The sequence below is a fragment of the Myotis nattereri genome (genome assembly GCF_964212035.1).
Source record: "Myotis nattereri genome assembly, chromosome: 3".
NCBI lineage: Eukaryota > Metazoa > Chordata > Mammalia > Chiroptera > Vespertilionidae > Myotis > Myotis nattereri.
The window spans coordinates 56,019,753-56,039,551 of record NC_138077.1 but is presented as its reverse complement, the minus strand read 5'-3'; the positions used below and the strand labels follow the sequence as shown (position 1 = coordinate 56,039,551).

The following is a 19,799-nucleotide window of genomic DNA, read 5'->3' as shown; positions in this document are numbered from 1 at the left end:
TAAGCTGCTGCTCCAGGTTGGAGGCTGAGGGTGGGGATGTGGTGAGCAGGAGTCCAGCCCTGCACACCTTTCTCTTTATTCCTAACCCAGGCTGAGCCTCCTGTGTGCAGTGAAGGGCAGAGCCGGGTGATGCTTCTGGCTCAGCCTGGGTGACCAGACTGTGCTGAGGCTCTTCCGTGAATAGCCCGACACCTCCATTCATTTAGTAGCTGCGCCAGGATGCTAACCAGCTGTCCCAGCCCCTGCTACCTAGAGCTTCGTTCAGCTGGGCTCTGAATCTTCCTGGTCACTGAGGGGTTTTTCAGAAATGATCTCTACGCCTACTTGTGTGGAAGCAGTAACCCAGCTCTGCTTTGAGAAGGAGGCAATGTCCTGTACTTCCTGCGAATAGCCAGCCTGATACGTTTCTCCCCACCGACCTCCAACGCTATGCATTCTCCTCATTGTTCTCTTCGCCCTGCTCCTCACCCCCCTCCGTGCCACAGCCCAGCCTTCATTCCCCTTCTCATCACCTCCAGCATTCCAACGAGTACACATGCTTAAGAGCATGCGCATACACACGTGCACACACACATACACACTTGCACACGCATGCATACATGCATGCATACACATGTGCACGCACACACATACACATGTGCGCACACATGCTTACACAAAGTCATCAAATACATTCATGCAGACTACATCCTTTAAGTGCAGGCTGCACCCTCAATGTCTAGGTCTGGCTGCTGGACCACGTGGGCCCCTCAGAGAGGGACACACTTTTCCAGAAGCACTGGGACTATAGGCCACATTTATCTTTGAAGAAAACAAAATCTACTCAGGGTACCTTTCAAATGGTGCTGTTTCCATAGTGCTTAATGATGAGCCTCAGCAAGCTTTCTACCAGTAAGTGTTAGCGCTTTCATCTCACGGATTCTGTACAAAGCCAGAGGGAAGCATCTTTCTCATGAAGCAACTGCATCACATATTGCATTGCAATAATTTAATAGAGAAATGACATTGCTTAGATCTTGACATTTCTTGCAAAAGTTTTATTCATTTCTGAAAGAACCGCACATTCACACATACACTTAAGCTACTTGCTTTGCTCATTCTCTCATGATTTGTTATGTATAATATTTGAAATGGTGAGGACCAAGATATTGCTATAAAACAGATGAGGTGGAATATTCCATCGTTTATGAAGAGAGTTCTGACCTTCTGGGCTTTCATTTAAACTTATCATGTCTATTTGAAGTAGGTGGAATGATATTGATCAGACTTACATAATCTTCATAAGCTTCAAATTAAAAAGCAAAATGGAGTTTAATATTGCCACTTGCCTTCAACAAGTACCTTGAGATTGTAGTGACTATCTTACTCAAAGCTGTGAATTCATATGTGCAGCACAAGATAGTTTCTTTAATTCTTAACCTTTTCTTTCAAAATGTGGCGTCAATGTGGGACCCGCCGAGTGGAAGCACACTGGAACCTCTCACGCAGTCACCTTCACGTGCTGGTCTGTGGACCGGATGAGTAGGATTGCCCAGCGAGCTTCCTAAGCAATGCAGGCACTCAGCTCTTATCCCCAGGTGCACAGCCAGGCGTGGGGACCACTAATGAGGGATTTCCAAGAGTTCCTTCAGGCAGAGTCAGATACTCCCTTCGAAAGTGTTCACTCACCAAGACGTCTGGGGAGCACTGCACATTAATCCCTTCAGAGACTGACAATGTACCTGATCGGATTGTAGGATTTTCTGCAGTAAAGAAACCAGCCTACCCCAGCATTTCCAAAATTTAAATGTGTGACCTTGGAATTTAATTTTTGTATTCATTTCCCACACTGAAATATGTGACTTTGGAATCCAATCCTTGCACTAACACCCAATTAAGATTTCCCAAGGATATGGCTTATGGGAAGGTAATCTGCTATAGATTTTTTTTAACAAGGGTTTAATTGGGGGAGCTCCCTATATATGCCTCTGTGAGTTGGGGAGAGTATGAGATACGTATGTTTCCCAAAGAGAGTGTGGTTCTATTAAGACTAGAAAGTACTTATCCTGAGAACTAATGTTTATTTAGGGCCTACTGTGTGCCCGGCACTGTGTCGGGTTCTTTAACTATGTGGATTTGTTAAATTCTCACAACAACCCCTGTGAAGGTGTTATTTTCAAGATGAGAAAATGAATCTTAGGAAGACCCCTCACAACTTTGACTAAGCATGAACTCTGGCTTCTTACCTGATGCTTGGTTGTGGTGCTTGGAAAGGGAGACATGGGGTCGGTAGAAGGGTGGACTGGTGGTGGTTGCTGTTAAAACCTTCATTTTCCAGAAAGATATTAAGTATAGAAACAATATTCTATGCATTTAATTCATTTTAGAGTGCTTTTATTTTTAAGGATTTTCAAACTGCACCCTTCCTTGTGATAGCTGCTATCACAAAAATTACTAGGACTTTTAATAAAATTGCTAGCACTGTTTTCAGCATCAATTATCAATTCTGTGGTTATAATTACCACTGTATAATATTAATAGTTATATTAACTATAAATGGCCAGGTCACTAGTTTATTTTGGGTATCCTTGCAACTCCTAAGTCAAAAAATATATACAGATGACATATTACAGAATTGTATACTTGAAACTTATATAATCTTATTAACCAATGTCACCCCAATAATTTTTTTAAAAATAGAAAAAAAAATCAACAAAAAATGAGAGCCAAAAAGAAACCCACTCAATCCAGAGACCACACCCCAAATTAGTCACTGCCGTGCTTCGGGGGCGGGGGGGACGGGGGGCAGGAGGACGGGTGGTCTGTTTTTTATCATGTACATCCATGACTTACAAAAATGAAATTAAAAATTATAAAAAATAAAAATAGAGCAAAAATATAACTTTATACCCTGTGTGGCATGCCACGATCCAGGTGGTTGTACCATTTATTTGATCGCCCTTGGAGGAGAAGGGCCCATATGCCATGAGAGGCAGCGTTTAGGGGCCTGGAGTGAGGGCCTGAGAGAGCCCAGGCGGAGGTTTCCTGAGAGCGTTATCCGAGTGCAGGGCCTCCAGAGTCTCCCCTTTCTCCTCTTTCTCTCTTCTTCCGAGTTCTCTCTGCCTCCTGTGCTCTCCTGACATTTTCTGTCACCCGTCCTGGTCCTGGAATAGCTCCTCAGATGTTCTTCCCCACTTGCCAAGGCACTCAGCCCCCATCCCAGGCCTTATTCAGTGAATCGTGGCTCAGGGCTGGCTTTCCACCCATTGTCTTCCCTGAGAGGTATACTGAAGGCCAACGTGAGAAATGACCATGTAAAAACCTCTCACACCTTCTGGCAAAACTGCTTGTGAAGATATTGTACATCAAATCTTTCTGTGTTCCTCATGGGAAAGAGCCACATCATAAGAGTTTTCCAGAATTCAGTTCCAGAAATGAAAAATAGATATTAAAAATAGATTGTTAACATTATAATAATATATTAACGTATTGTGGTTATGGAAATTTTCCAGAATTAACATGATGTATAAAGGAATGAGCCAGATTGCTTCTCTTTGCAACAAAAAAGGTTGTTTCCATTTTGGTCTTGAAAAAGATTTAATCCTTAATTACAGCATGATGTACTATTTTTTCCTGTCTCTGTTTTGGAAATTATATTAAATACATGTGTGTCACCTGCAATTTTTCTGAAAGTAGTAATAAATGTGATTTTCGGAACTTTTCCAGAGTTACTGACTTTTGAGCTCTGCATATTTGCAGTTTGAAAGCTCAAGTTGCATTTTAATTTCCACTATTTCATGATTTAGATCAGATACTCTAAAATTCACATGTTAGGGGAAAGATGATTATCACCAAATGGGTACTGCTCAGAGTCCCCATATTTTTCAAGTGACTTTTTCTTATAACTAAATACCAATTTATTATAGAAAATTTAAATTGCAGATAGGTAAAAAAAAAAAAAATCTATGATCCCACCAATCATTATTAGTACTTTAGCTTTCCAAATATGACTTGCCAAGTATTTTTAAGTTACACATAGGTATTTTTTTTAACCAAAACCAACATTGTTCTGTGTCATGTCATTGAAGAGAGAACACACACAGAACCCATAACCAATAGTAATTATAAAATACAATAAGAATGCTTGGCTAGTAGGAGCCAAGTAGAAGAAATCAAATCAATAAAATTATTTTTTCCAATGCTAGAGATAAGTTGTAAAATGATTCTGAACTGCTTTATATAATTTTATTTAATTTTTGGATTAATTTTAAAAATCAACATTAAATATAAAGTATAGATTGAGAACTTCTATCCATCACTATCTCACCCTAACTCTTCACCTGATTTCCTGTGGTAGAAATTTTTTTATTTAAATCACTTTATTGAAGTATGATTAATATGTAAAAAGCTGTACACATTTAACATATACAACTTGAAGAATTTGGGGATAAGTATACACCATGAAACCATCACTGCCATCAAGGCAATAGATATATCCATCACCTCCTAAAACTTTCTCCTGTTATTATTATTATTATTAGGCAAGAACATTTAACACAATATCTGTATCTTAGCAAATTTTAAGTATATAATATAGTATTAGTAGTTATAGGTACTATGCTATATATAGTAGATCCCCAGAATTTACCTTGTATGACTGAAATTGTACCCTTTGACCATTAGTTTCTTGGGTTGGAAATAAGAATATATATTTCCTACATAGACGAAAAGCAGGGTATTATCTGCATTCTTCCATACCTTTCTCTTTTTGCTTAATAGTCTTCCCTGAAGATCTTCCATATGAAAACATAGAAAGCTTTGTTACTTTTTATAGCTATGAAATATTCAGTTCTGTGGATTTACCATGGTTTACTTTGTCATCTACAGACTGTCTTTTGCTATTATTAACAGTGTCACAGTGAATACGCATGTATGTACACCTCCTTAGGCACATGTGAATCCAACTTTAGGAAATTTTCCAGGATTGAAATTGCAGAGACAAAATGTTGATATAAATTGTCAAATTGTCCTTTGTAAAGATTACACCATCATTCACTTCCATCAGCATGTATCACTACATCCTCATAATTATTTATTTGAAAAACGTTGTGTGATTTTTAAAAAAAACCTAATTCTATTCCAGTGATTCCTGCTTATTAGCGCTTATATTCTCTGAGCTCAAAGAAAGTAATATCTTACTTTGAAGTTGTTATAGTCAGCTCTTTATTATTTATTAGCACAGAAAGGAGCCATGGCACAGATGTCCACAATAGCAGATTATTCAGTAGTAATTCAATTCAACTTTGAAGTGGATTGTAACTTTTTCTCTGTTAACTTTTTTTCCAAAATGATGTCTGCATTAGGAAACATTAACTCTTATTTTTTAATACAAACTGGCTGTCATGGAAGAAGGCCAATAATTAGAAAGAAGTTGTGTAGGATTTAAAAGTTTTCCACTTTACCTCTGGGATTACAGATGATATCAATTTGTTCTTTTTTATATTTATATCTATGTTTTAAATATTAAAGAGTATTCAGGTGGCTTGTATAAAAATAGGCTTGTAGTTGCTGTTAAAATAAAAGGCCCAAAATAAATACAATATTTCATTACTTTCAGCCTGAGAAGTCTAAACCCCTAAGGTAAACTTTATTATTTTAAGTAGCATTAATTAATCAGTTAATGTACATTTTAATGAAATGAGTTCCAACATATTTAAAACTATGTTTGACCACGTTATCACTTAGTGGAGAAGCCATGTGTAAATAACTGAGGGTTTACGAGGTCGAGTTGGCCTCAGCACAGTCCTCTGGGGTGGAGCGGGGGTCAGCAGTACAGAGATGTCTGACTTAGCCTTTCTCTCCCCTCACAGCATCTTCCTCAAAGAGCTGGAGAAGTACGAGCAGCTGCCTGAGGATGTGGGACACTGCTTTGTTACCTGGGTAACTGACCTGAAATCCTGTTCTCCCATCCCCCATGCTTCCCAGGAGTGAAGATGACGCCAGATGGCATCACTGTTCGGTGCCTGACCTGAGAATGTATCACTGACATTCTAACAGAGGACCAGGGACTGTAGAAAAGGGCCATGAGTAGATCTGAGAGAAGCAGTCCCTCCCTGAGGAGCAGAGCCCTCCTTGGGAAAAGTCCTTAGACATCGTGTCCAGGTGCTGTGCTAAGTTTTCTAGCACTTTCTAAAATTAAGGTATCAGAAGATGGGAACAAGACCACCACCCTTGATAGAGGACTACTCTGGCTCCATCTACTATTTTTGTTTTGTTTGTTTGTTTTTTAACTGGATGAGGATTAGGGAATCAGACTTTTAGGAATACATCAAGCCACCAGGCCATTGGGTACATTTTCTTCCTTACTAGAGAAGAACACACTCTTTGGGTATCCATCCCAGTTCTGACCTGCAAGATGAGTGTCAAGTCATTCTCTTTCAAGGTGCTATTGTCATGGGCCAAGTCAATGGGCTGAATGTACCAGTTCTAATTACGTGAGTGGAAACAGTAGTCTCCATTAGCATCCCCACATCACATTAGTTTCAACTAAGGTTTGTGATATGAATGCAAAGATCTCCCGAGAAGGTCACGAAGGACAGTATGTGCCACCAAACATGAAAATTCTTCCCACAGGTCAGGAGTTCTAATATTTAATAATTGTTGTCTAATTATAACTTCTGCTCAAAATGGGTGAATTACTTTTCAAAATAGCTTCATTCTTCAAGAGTTATGGAATAGGCAGGGCTATGGTTATCTTTTATGTTTTATAGATGGATACATTTCAAATGAGCTGGGAAATCGACTAGTCCCCTGACATAATTCACAGTCAGTTCCACAGTTCAAGTCTTGAGTTATTTTCTTTTCATGAAGCCTTCATGTTTATTTCCTGGCATTCTCTCATTTCTTAAGGAAGTCTCAGGCTGCTGTCTTACTTTGTTCTATTACATTTTCTACCTCTAACTACATGAGCCCAAGCATACTTCACGTTAATGCTTATAAGCAATTTATGATTTTTTGCACAGCCAATGTAGAGAAGACAAGATTGACCAGTAAATGAAGGGATTTTTAAATCTTGTTTCACACAATTTTTGGATTTGACTTACAATCAACCATAAATATGATTCCGCATCATCTCTTAGGGATGATGAATGCCTTCCAGGTAGTATATTAACCCAAAAACCAGTTTCAGAAATCCTTTGGTGATTGCATAAAACAGGCACATCTTGCCAAGAATTATCCCAAGGTGACTTTAAGTCCTATAATCTTACCTATGAGCGTAGTGCAGGAGTAAATGGTAGAAGAGTTATTTATAATGTATTGAAAGGCTATGACCAGGAAGCCTGAAGTCAGCGTTCCTAGGCTCTACCACTTTCGAACAGTTTTCATTTCTGTAAAATGGGGATGATGATAATGCAACTCATTTAATAGGGTTCTCATGCATGAGGATCAAATGAAACCTGCTACAGGTATAATGCATATCTAGGCTGCTTTCTCAAAGAGGACACCCCAAATATTCTGTAGGCACCAAGATGGCAGCATTTCACAAACAGGAAAGTACTTGGTGGCCAAAATACACATACCTTTCCCAGTGGAAAGGGTGGGTAGCATTAATCCAGAGGGTCCTGAGAGAAATAAGAAATGAATATTCACCAAGCCATAAGGTTCTTTACTTGAAATAACAACCTGGTTAGGACTCATTGTTCAGACCTTGGCCCAGAGGGTCCCCCTGCCTCCCCTCCCCCCATCATTGCTTCTGAGAAGTCGGGGATGGCTGCGTAGTCAATTGACACCCCCTGCAAACCACCCTCCATGGAGACCCTTGAAGTACAAGCAGATCTAACTCTGAGATCATACTTCATTCTCATGCCTTGATTTTTGCTTTCCAAGCAAATGCTGTCATTGTTCAAGATGGGAAGCACAATTGTAGGTAATCCCCAAAAGGGGATAATCTCTAAGTAAATGCTGTCCAACTGCAGAATACGTTATGATATGTGAATTGGTTTTTGCTTATTCTTTCCAGCACTGACTAGTATTAAAATGAGCTTACATTCAGTGAGCTTTCTCCTGCTGTTAAGAGAAAAGCATCTGAAAGTTTGGGGAGCATGGACCAGATAAGCCCAGAACATTGGCCACAGATAATCCTGTGGCACACCGTATCTGTTTACACAGCCCCTGCTGGACCCTTTAGACACAGTCAACAGAAGGGAGAATGGATACTTACCTGTTCTTGTCTTTGTTCTTTTTAGGCAGACAAATTTCAGATGTATGTCACCTACTGTAAAAACAAACCTGATTCCAACCAGCTGATCCTGGAGCATGCAGGCACCTTCTTTGACGTAAGCTGTGATTTTCCATTCTTGAGCCAGGAAGGTGGAAATGCTTCATTACTTTGGGATAATAGGTTACTCACTTTGTTCCTCACTTTTCTTTACTGGCCATCCCAAACCTCTATCTCCTGGATAAAGCATGGGGATCAGTGTTTTTCTTTTGTTTAACCCCATTCCAGCCCAAGTGCTATGATTTTGGACAAGGCATGTTTGCCTCCATGCCTCAACCCCAAACCAAGGTAGCCATAAATCTCATGTGTAGAGGAGCCTGCTGTGATGCAGGGGTTGACTAAGAGGTTTCACTTCTCCTTCACCTACAGCTCCCTCACATGGAGGGGTCTCAATGTATGGTCCCCAGACCTGCCAAATCATCATCACCTGAGAGCTTGCTAGACATGCATAGTTTGGACTCCCCCTCCACATCTATTGAGTCAGAATCTCCAGGGCTAGAGCCCGACCATCTGAGTCTTAGCTCACCCTCCAGGTGACTTTGATGCCCACTCAAGTTTGAGAATCCCTACTCTAATGCAACTCTTTCAGTCTTGGCTACACATAGAGTCACCTGGGGAGCTTTGAACAATAGTGATTCTGGGTCCCACCTCTGAGGTTCTGTGAGGATTGGCCTGGGTCTGAGCTGGGCATTGAGAGTTTTTAAAGTGGCCGGGGGAGAGTAATGTGCAGCTAAGGTCGATCACATGTGTGGAATAGAAGCCTGGAGAAGGGTCAGAGCTGACGGGTCTCCTCAGATCCTTTGGTTTTTTAATGAGGAGCCAGTCCTGTTGGTGAATGATGGCACAAGTCTGTGTAGTCTTGGGCCCCAGAAAGTGACCTAAAATGAACAGAGCCAAGTGGGTCACTACAGGATGCAAGGGAAGAGCAAGAGGGAGAGAAGAAATGAAGGGGAAAAGGAAGTTCAGTGAGAGGGGGACTGTAGCAGTGATGGCCATTCTGATAGTCATATCACAAGTGGCAAAAACTTGAAATTCAGAATGTTTTATCACCTAACTAGAGGCCTGGTACACAAAAATTCATGCACTCCGGGGGGGAGGGGGGGATCCCTCAGCCCGGCCTACACTCTCTCAGGACCCCTTGGGGGATGTCCACCTGCCAGCTTAGGCCCACTCCCCAGGGGATCAGGCCTAAGCTGGGAGTCAGACACCCCTCTGGCAGGCCAGGAGCCCTCGGGGGATGTCTTACTGCGGAGGCGGGAGAGGCTTCCACCACCATCACTGCGCTCGCAGCTGTCAGCCTGGCTTGTGGCTGAGCAGAGCTCCCACTGTAGAAGTGCACTAACCACCAGGGGGCAGCTCCTGTGTTGAACATCTGCCCGCTGGTGGTCATTGTGCATCATAGCGACCAATTCCCGGTTGTTCTGCCATTACAGTCAATTTGCATATTACCCTTTTACTGCATAGGATCAGTCTGCCTTTCTGCCTGCCTGCTTTCCTTCCATCCATAAATATCTGAATGTCTACTGTATGCCAGATAGTGTGCTGGGCCCCCTGGGGGATACAGACATGTAACTACAGTTCCCATACTCAAGTTTACAGAATAAACCTTCTCTGAGCATCTTTCTAGCCTGACACTGCCATAACAGAAATGATTCCACAAGGATTTATTGCTCAGTGGAGGAATGACACTTGAGTGGGAGAAAGCCAGACAAGAAAAAAAGCTTATGTGCTGTTTTAATGGAGCGTTAACATGGAACGGGTTCTAAAGGTCCCAACTGGAATTCCTGAGGTTAGATGTGATAAAACAGAAAATCCAAGCAAAGTGCTTCCCTAACTTGTTGTCAGAGTCTATGGAATGCTTTATGCCATTATCTTTGCTTAATAATGTGTTTTCCTTAAGATGTTTCTGGTGGACTGTTCATCAACAGTCTCCAGAAGGGCCTTTTTGAAATTGTAAATGCACTGTGTCCTGTCTTCCACTTTGTGTTTTTCTGAGCACAATTGCCCTGTGCTCTGAGCAGGCCAGAAAGCAGACTGTTCTGCTTTCTTATCTTTGCTCATGCTGCTTTCTCTGCCTAAAATGGACTGTGATCCCTCTTTGCACATAGGCATGCTCTGTGTGCACACCACACAAAGTCACTGTTCAGAAATCTTCATTTACTTTAAAGGTCACATGTTGCTTTCTGCAGGAATCCTTCCCTTCCTCTATGCGTACATGATATTTTGTGTCTCTCGTATTGCATTTGTAACGATTTGCTTTTTGGCAGGTTAACCATGTGCCTTTCCATTACTCACACCTCCCCCAACTGTTAGCCCCTTGAAGCTGACTAATGGTTTGCCTGCTTCACTTTGTACACATCACAGATTCTGGTGCTAAACTGTATTTTCTTTTAGTCCTACATTCCTCATATTCCTGTTTCTAGCCAATTTCTGGACTTTGTCTAATAAGTCATTCCCCAAATCTTGCACCCTATCCTCCATTTCCCAGTTAGTTCCTAATTAGCCTCTACCTTAGCAGGGAAGGCCAATGGAAGCCAGAACTCCAGTCTGTGGGAGTTCCCAGAGCTGGTCCTGGAGATGGAGAGAGACAGCAGTAAACTCTCCTGATTGTTCCCAATGCTTTCTGGAAAGCATCATTTTGCAACTTTTTTCCCAATCCATCGGAAGGGTTTCCCCAAGTTCTACAGGTAGGAACCATCTGCTTTAGGCCCTCATTCTATAAAAGAGGTAAACCCTTAATAAAGGTGGTCTCTTAGCACACATTATTATAATGAGAACACAGAAAATTGAAGTCCTGGAAAAGATCCCACATTCACATGATCCAGAATTTTCTACTCCAGATGTGAGGCAACCCTTTTCTCGCTGCTACACAGGCAGCATTCCCAGAGCTGGGTGTCTTGTCAGAGAGGGAGGACTGTCAGGTACATTATTGCCCGTGCTATCTGCCAAGGCCCCAGATTAACTCACAACGTTCATTTGCCCAAGGAGAGTCAGGCAGCCAGCTGTTTTGCCCATCATCCTTGAACAAGTCCTGCTATGACTACACACCTATAGGGAAGAAGCAAATGAGTGAGCACATTGCTACTTTCTGGGGTAAATGGCAGGAAATGGAATAATTTATTTTTATCATTCCCTCTTCTTCACCCTCCGTCATGGCCACATAGCAGGCCCTAACTTTCAGTGTTTCTTTTATTCCTCCTAAAACTGTGTTTTCACTAATCTTAGCTATGGCAAGCTCCCATGTTACACACCTGGGGATATAGGTATTAATAGGCATAACTATATATCATGGCTTTAGTATACTCACAGATGTGTGCAACCATCCCCACAGTCAGTGTTAGAATTTTTATATCATCCCAAAAAGCAGTCACCCCCCAGGCCTAAGCAACCAATGACCTGTTTTTTATCTCTTTAAACTTGCCTATTTGGATATTTCATAAAAGTGGATCAGATAATATGTGTTCTGTTGTGACTATTTTCACATACCATGATGCTTTCAAGGCTCATCCACGTTGTAGCATGTCTTAGTACTTCGTTCCTTTTTACGGCCGAGGAGTATTTCATTGTACAGATACACCACATTCCGTTTCTCCATTCATCAGTTGGTTGACATTTGGATTGTACCCTCCTTTTCCATATTATTAATAATACTGCTGTAAACGTTGCATGCAAGTTTTTGTGTGGACATATGTTCTCATTTATCTTGGGTATACAGGGTGGGGCAAAAGTAGGTTGTTCATAGTAATAGTTGTCCATATGGAAAATAATACAATAATAAATAATAACACCAGGATAAACTCTGTGTTTTGAGTACTGACAACTGTAAGCCTCCTTTTGCCCACCCTGGATACCGAGGCATGGAATTGCTGGATCATGTGGTAACTTTATGTTGCACTAAGGCTTGTGCAGTAACCTCCATCTCCCTGTCTCTCTTTCCCAACCTCTACCCCCTGTGTTGCTCGTAGGCTTCAGGTACTCTTTCTGAAGCATTGCTTCCACCATAGTTTCCTTCCATGTAATGTCCACATTGAGAAGCTCACCATCAAATCCTAATGCTTTATTCTAGCTCAACCTCATCAATGCCCTAAAAGCATCTTGCTTATCTAGCTGTATTTTTCACTTTTTCTAGAATCTAGGTGTGCACCCTCTGTACCGCTCAGGCATGGTCCTCATTGTCATCTAAATACATAACACTTATTCCCTGTGCATGTGGCTTTTTATATATTTCCTGTTTGTTGAGTACCATTCCTCCAACTTCCCACTTCACCACCCCTCCCTGTCCTCTAAGCCCCAGTGAAGGCATTATCTGTAAAATCACTCCTGGGGGCAGGGCCTCCTCTCTGGTCTTCCTGGCAGTAGCCAGTGAGAAGTCTTTCTGTCATCCTCGGTTGCTCTCTCTTTCATGTGTGTGTGTGTGTCTTATCAGCTAGCTGGCATAGAGGTTCTTCAGGGAAGGGACTAAAATTCACCCTTCTCTAATTTTCATAGCACCTAGACCTTGGGGAATAGATCCTTTTGGAGGTAGGAGAGAGAGAGGACTAACATGGGAACTAGAGGCATGAACAGCTGGGAGCCATGGTCACAGCCTGGGCATGAAGGATGTGGGCAGTGTGGCCAGGGAAATCATCCTCCCCAGGGGTCAGGGATCACAGAGGGGAAAACGCTGGAAATGACCCCATGGTTTCCAGCTCAGCAGACCTGAAGAATGAGGGGACTCCCTACCATTGATCACAGTGGACAAGGAAAAGTGGTGATTCTAGGGTGGGATGCGTGAAATCTGAAGAGAGGAGAAATGGGAAGTGAGATCTGTCCTGTGCAGTTCTAAGAGGGAGACCGCAGGCCGACAAAGACTCAGGAGCCGTCAGAACAGAAACCAGAGCTCACTCTCTGCCTTCCCTTCATTCTCACCTTCCTTTCATCCCCCTCTCAGGTCCTCCATTCTGAGTTTATTTCCTTCACTTCCACATCTTCCCCTCTCCTTTACCCTTCCGCCTGTTATTTACCTCATCACTTCCTCTACCTTTGTCTGTATTTCTTAAGTTCCGTTTGTTTCACAAATCTGCCTTCTTTCCCTAAAGTTTCTCCCCTTTGGCCATCTCTCCTCTTGGTTTCTATTTCTACGTGCACCTTAGTCTCTCATCCCCTTTCCCCATCAAAGAAGTTTCTCATAATTGCCTACCTTTTCTCCTTTCGCCTCTGTTATTACCCCACCTGCCTCCTGCCCAGAACACACATGCACATGCCCCTCCGTGTCTGATGGTGCTCGTTTCCATCCTGTAGGAGATACAGCAGCGGCACGGTCTGGCCAACTCCATCTCTTCCTACCTGATCAAGCCCGTCCAGAGGATCACCAAGTACCAACTGCTCCTGAAGGTACTTCCCCTGCCCTCAGTGTCTCCCCCTACCCCCTGCCAGGCCCAGGGGGTCCTGCTTTGTCAAGGATGGGAGAGCTTCCACCTGAAGGCCTTTCCTCTGCCCAGACCAGAACTTGAGCGATGAGCCCGTGCTTGCATCGCTGGCTCCAGTCTGCATGTCCCATCCCTTCAAATTCCAGATGCTCATTCACTGGGGGAAAGAGGGGAACTGGGGGCAGGAACAGGGGTGACTGTTTTCCCACCTACCCACCACTGCATCACTTTGCGTGATTGCCACCCCAGCCACTGGCTGGTAGGTAAAGCCTCCCCTGTCCCTGCCTCCTGGGGCAGATTCCCCCTCGTGGCCCCTGCTTCCGACAAGATCAGGGGCCAGGGTCTTAGGGGCAGTGCCAGCCTGCGTGGGCATGGAGACCCAGGGCAGTACTTGCCATTGCCATAATCTCTGGTTTGTCAGACTAAAGGTTTTTGAGGGAAAGTAGTTGATCAAAGAGTGCCTGTTCAAACCACAATGACACTCGGTGTCTGTAGGATCCCATATATTAGAGGTTCTCCTGGAGCCGACCAAGAGATTAGGGTTTCCTCCAAAATCTTGTCTTTAAAAGTCAAATAAAATGATGTAAACTACTAAGTAGTTTGGGCTGCTGCTTCTCAGAGAAGGATGTGCTGACAATCTGAAAATATGACATTTCCCCACAGAAAGCCCGGGAAATTGATATCATAGGCAGTTATATAACGACTGTCTATCCGAATTCTTAAGATGTGTAAGTGCAGTCTTCCCTAAGTTTGAATATTTTGCCAGTTGTTCCTCAAATGCAAAGGATAGTGAGAGGGCATGTTATAAGTGGTATAGTTCCAGAGAAAATGTAATGAAAATCAGCTCATGTTTAGCAATTCAGCGCCTGCTTGCAGAATCTTACATATTCTGACTGCACAAACCCTGAAAACCAGCCTAGTTTCCAATCTGGGTTTCTATTCATGTTAGAGTGTGCCCACCGGTCAGGTCCGTGGTCTCCCTGGCTTAGCATGTGTGGTTCCAGGATGAGCAGAGTGGGGGCAGCAGTGAGCCTGGGCCTTGGACCTCTCTTCCCGCTAGGGGCCAGGGCAGGACCATGCACCATCCTTGCCCTGCAGCCTCCTCCTTCAAACCTCCTTCCTGTCTCCAAGAAGAGACTATGGGCTGCTGCTCCCAGGCGCCCTAGTCATCCGACTCTGCAAAGATGACTTAGAGAATTACACTCGGCATCCTGCCCATGGCCTTTGCCGAGGGCTAGTGTCAGAAACAGCAATGGGCAGGACATCTCGGCTGTTTGGGCAGAGCTACTGTTGAAGCTGTCCTCCCCTTTACGTTTCGGCGTTTCTAATAAGAAGACCCAGAATTTCTCCTAAGATCTCAGGGTGGGGCTCGCAGGGGGCGGGGCAGCTCTCTCCTGAAAGACCGGAGTGCTTTCTACCTTTAGGTCCTCTGGTCCCCTGACTGCCAGAGAGTTAGCGCTGAGTTCTGCGGTTACTCACGGTAGTTTCGCCTTAGCCCAGATTTCTGTGTGTAATTCTCCTCCCTTTTTCCTCTCCCACAGAATGGTTTTCCTTATGCCAAAAGGTTTTTTAAATTTATTTTTGTGTTGTTGTTGTTTTAAATTTAAGTCTCCCCAAGCCTTTTCAGGAATTGGGGGTGGGGGGATTAACTCCCCCATCGACACTGACAGTGTCTTAAATCAGTTAAGATGCAGTTCTAAGAGAAAGACAGCTTTTCACCTCTCCCTTTTAAACCCATAAGGCTGAGGTTCCGGGGATTAATTCTGTGACAGGGAGGAAGTGGGGAGTGGATGGCTGTCCTGTGTCTCGCTTTAGGCAGATGGAGGGTGGGCTCTGGGCTTTCATTCTGTCTTGAATGTTTTAGGAAGACATGACTGTGTACGTAACTGAGATGGGAAAAAATAAAGTCATGGGAATTTGGTTGTGGAGAAGTGGTAGAGTTACTGGAAAAAACATTTAAGATAATTTCGGCCTCTTTTAAATGTGCTGGTAGCATAATGCCTGCCAAGTAAAAGAAAAATAGTTTGCTGAGCTTTTCCTATAAATAAATAACATGGGATTTATTTTCTCATTAAAGTCAGTTTTATTCCAAATAAATTGATATTTAATTATCAGTATCCTCTGGGGTTCCTCACTTTAGGTGTTACGTGAAAGTAAAAACTATATATCAGTTTGAATGTTCAATATTCTCTGTGCAAATCTGCTGCAACTGTCCTTTGGGGTGTAAATGAAATGTGGAGCCTTCTTCTTATCATAAACTATCGCCAGGATCTGAGTAGAACTTATTGGCTCTGCTGGGTGATTAGTAGGTTTGCCAAATTGCTTTGGGAATTAAACTAATTGGTGTTTTCTGTTGTGAACAGAAGTATATTTCTTATTTCTCTCTTATGTTTCTGCCTAGAAGTTCCTTTTGATGATGTGTGAAAACAAGGGTGGGCGGGTTAGAATAAGGAAAGTGGTGGGGAGAGTCAGAGAAGTTCAGGTTGGGGGAGGAAAACCGACTTTGTGAACAATGATGCCATTATACTGAGTGGTACCAAGGACAGAGCTGAGAAGTGGTCCCTTCTACCTCCCAAACATGTGCTCTGGGCAGTTCACCTCTTCTGTGGGCACGCAAAGCTCCCTTCTTCATGTGGAATGTGTCCAAGATAACACAAAGGATTGGATTTTCATACCAGATGCTCACTGATTGGATATCTTACCAAGTGCACTTTGACCAGCAATAGACGGCATATATGACAGTGGTCCCATGAGATTGTAATGGAGCTTAAAAAATTCCCAACACCTAGCGATGTCGTAGCCATCATAATGTGGTAGCACAATGCATTGTGCATGTGCTGTGGTGATGCTGGCGTGAACAAGCCTACTGCACTGCCAGTCATATAAAAGTACAGCACATACAGTTATGTACAGTACATAACACCTGGTAATGATAATAAATGACTCTTACTGGTTCATGCATTTACTATTCTTTTATTATTTTAGAGTGTACTCTTTCTACTTCTAAAAAATGTTTCCTGCAAAACAATCTGTGTTATCCTGGCAGTAGCCTTATATACATCATGTTTACCTCTTCTCTTGATTGCAGCATTTTCTCTTGTGCTTGGTTTAGTCTCATATCGTTTTATATAGTGACATGCTTCCCAGGCTTGTAGCCTAGGAGTAATAGGCTAGCCCGTCCAGGTTTCTGTTAGTGCACTCTATGATATTCACACAATGACAAAATCCCCTAATCACACATTTCTCTGAACGTATCCCCATAGTTAAGTGGTGCACGGTTGTAGTTCCAAGGATACAAATAATCTTAGGGCAGAGGTAAAAGAGAGAGAAGTCTGGGACTGCCAGCAGTTCCAAGTTCCTTTTGGCAGTATCAGGATGTGCTGGGACCTGGATCAACATACAAGGTTTCCAAATGATGTATTATATCACCTACCCTGAAGAGAGCCATTTTGGTCATGAAGTGTACCCACCTTTTACTTAAATAATTGTATAGCTTACATGATACTTTCCAGGGAGCCATGCCCATAGAGCCCCAGATTCCAGGTATATTTACCATAAGATGTCCTGGATCAATAAGCCACATCTATTCTACTAAAGGCATTCCAGAGCAAGTGTCATTCATTTATTTGCTAGAAAGTCTGTAGTTCACATGTTTACAAGGCTTGATCTGCTCAACTTCTTTCTTTCCTGAAAGTGCATCCCCACCCATCCACCCATCCCCTGCCTCCCCCGACCCTCAACTCCCCAAGGAGACAGTATGGAATGCAGATCTGTTGCTTAACTGTTTCCTTCCCAGGGTCAAAGTGAGCAAGATACAATAAGCCTGATAAGAAAAATCAAAGCCAGCATTTTTCTGATTTGGCCAAAATCATTGCAAATGGTCTTTATGATTCCTAGGATAGTTGGAAATTAGCTTTTCTCCATCAACCAAATACTCTGTATCTTTTATAGGGATGGCAATGACCTAGTTTCCAGTGAGGAGGTAAAAGAGAGGGCGGCTCCGGCAAGTCTCAGTGTGGTGGAGGACATGGAGGAGACAGGGTTGGCGTGGTGGACGCACCATTGGACTTGGATTTAAGAAACCTAGATTCAGTCCCCTGCATTACTTTACCTCCAATGAATTCTGTAACCTGGGGAGAATCTCTATGCCCCTTAATCAGGTTCCTCATCTGACAATGAAAGGACTAGTACAGAATCCCATCTGTTGTCCCCAGGTTAGGAACTCCTGAGCCGTAGGATCTAAAAATCTTTTATAACTCTGAAATGCCATAAACCTATAATGTCTGTAGCCCCAGATTGCTCCCAGCACGATGGGAGTCAGCATTCAGGCAGTAGAGGTGTGTACACGCAAGTGCAGGTGACAAATGAATGCTGAGCGTTCTTTGCATACCCTTGTCTTCTCTTCATGATTCCACAGGACTGCGCCTCTGTTCCTGTGCTTTGCAAGGGGCATTCTCTTCTCCAGGAGGGCAGTCAAGTGTCAGAGAACACCCTCCCATTTGGGTTGAATTGAGTTAGTTTGGATGAGATTGAGCTGAGAGAGCTCAGTTGGGGGGAAAAACTGTGGTTGAATTCTTTGGTGCTAATCCCATCCCACCTCACCGCACTTCCCTTATAGCTAGAGGGAGCCATTGTAGAGACTGACTCTGTGTAATTGCCTGAATGGGTTTGGTGCTGAGAGGGTGGGGAAGCTGGGGGGAGATGGTTCTAATTGCGTTTGGACTTTTCCCCCAGGAACTTTTAACTTGCTGTGAAGAAGGGAAGGGGGAGCTCAAGGATGGCCTGGAGGTGATGCTCAGTGTCCCGAAGAAAGCCAATGACGCCATGCATGTCAGCATGCTGGAAGGTAGCTGTCCTCCCGGCCTCCTGGGGGAGCCCCTCCTTTCTTAAGACCAGAGAGCTTGTATCATGGGAGGGAAGAGGCATGAAGTCAGGCCAGGGGCAAGCCCAGAAGAGAGGAGGAATGCAAGTTGTTGTCTAGGTCCTCAGGCGGTGTGCAAGGGGCTCCACGGGATCCAGCTCAGCTAACACCTGCCTCCAGGTAGGACCAGCCTGGCCATTTCAGTTATGTGGACGGCTTGCTGCCTGTGAGATAGTCTAGGACAGGCCATCACCTTTACTGCAGGAGGGCTACAGCCCTGACCCATAGCAGTCCTGTTCATCTACATTCCCCTCAAGCACAGTTTCCTCATCTGACAATCCCATCTGCTGGCCCCGGATTGCATTGCATTTGTCAGAAGAATAAGTAGAAATCCTGCAGGCATGAATATACACACACACTCACACACACACATAATGTCTTCAGCCCAATGTCCTTCTCCTTTTTTTGTAGTAAAAGATACATAACCTAAGGTTTACCATTATAACCAATTTTAAGTGTACAGTTCAGTGACATTAAGTACATTCACATTGATGTGCAGCTACACTTACGCCGTTCCTAGCTGGTGGAAAAAGTCCAGCCAGGTAAACATGGTAGGACTTCACCAACGTACATTCAGTCCCCTGGAACCATGTCTTGCCTTGGGATCCAGAAACCTGGCAGAGTGAGGCTCCAATAAAGTGCTCTTAACACTGCAAAACAGATGGGCAGAGCAGCCAGATTGGGGTGGAAGTTCTTAAATGAGTCGACTCATCCCAGTCAGGGCTGGCAAACAGGTGTGGAGGGAGAAAGCATACTTTGTTGTATATATGTAAACCTGTGGGCTCCTTCTCCCCCATCACCCCCACCCCCCACCATCTAAAACACTTGGTCTGGTCTCAATACTTCTAGGTCACCTTTAGCAAGGAAGCCCCATTTCTACATGCAAAGGAGCCCTGGTTACCTTCTCCAGACTAAGCACTAGCCATCTGAATATATTCTTATTGTCACAGTTTCTCCACCCCTTTCTTTGTGTTTGCACCTCCCCCCCATCCTGGGGTGTCCCCTTCTCCTCTAGCCTTTCCCCGACCTGTACTCTGGACCTAGCTACTCCAAGTATGGTCTGTGGACCAGCGCCCGCAGCACCTGTGAGCTTATCCAAAGTGCAAATTCATGAGCTCCACCCACACCTACTGAATCCCACCCTCTTAGGGGGTGAGCGATGGGCAGCAATCTGTGTTCTCACAAGCTGTCTGGGTGATCTCTATACACAGTA

The 19,799-nt window shown here is 43.6% G+C and overlaps 1 protein-coding gene across 7 annotated transcripts in view; it reads left to right on the top strand.

The window, feature by feature from the left end:
- KALRN (kalirin RhoGEF kinase) overlaps window positions 1–19,799 on the top strand; it is a 573,479-nt gene that overhangs the window by 345,203 nt on the left and 208,477 nt on the right. For all 7 annotated transcript variants that reach the window (XM_081085419.1, XM_081085418.1, XM_081085412.1 and 4 more), the window contains exons 26-29: window positions 5,850–5,919; window positions 8,226–8,315; window positions 13,538–13,630; window positions 18,400–18,511. In XM_081085419.1, the coding sequence (XP_080941545.1) occupies window positions 5,850–5,919; window positions 8,226–8,315; window positions 13,538–13,630; window positions 18,400–18,511 (365 nt within the window). The remainder of the gene's footprint in view (window positions 1–5,849; window positions 5,920–8,225; window positions 8,316–13,537; window positions 13,631–18,399; window positions 18,512–19,799) is intronic.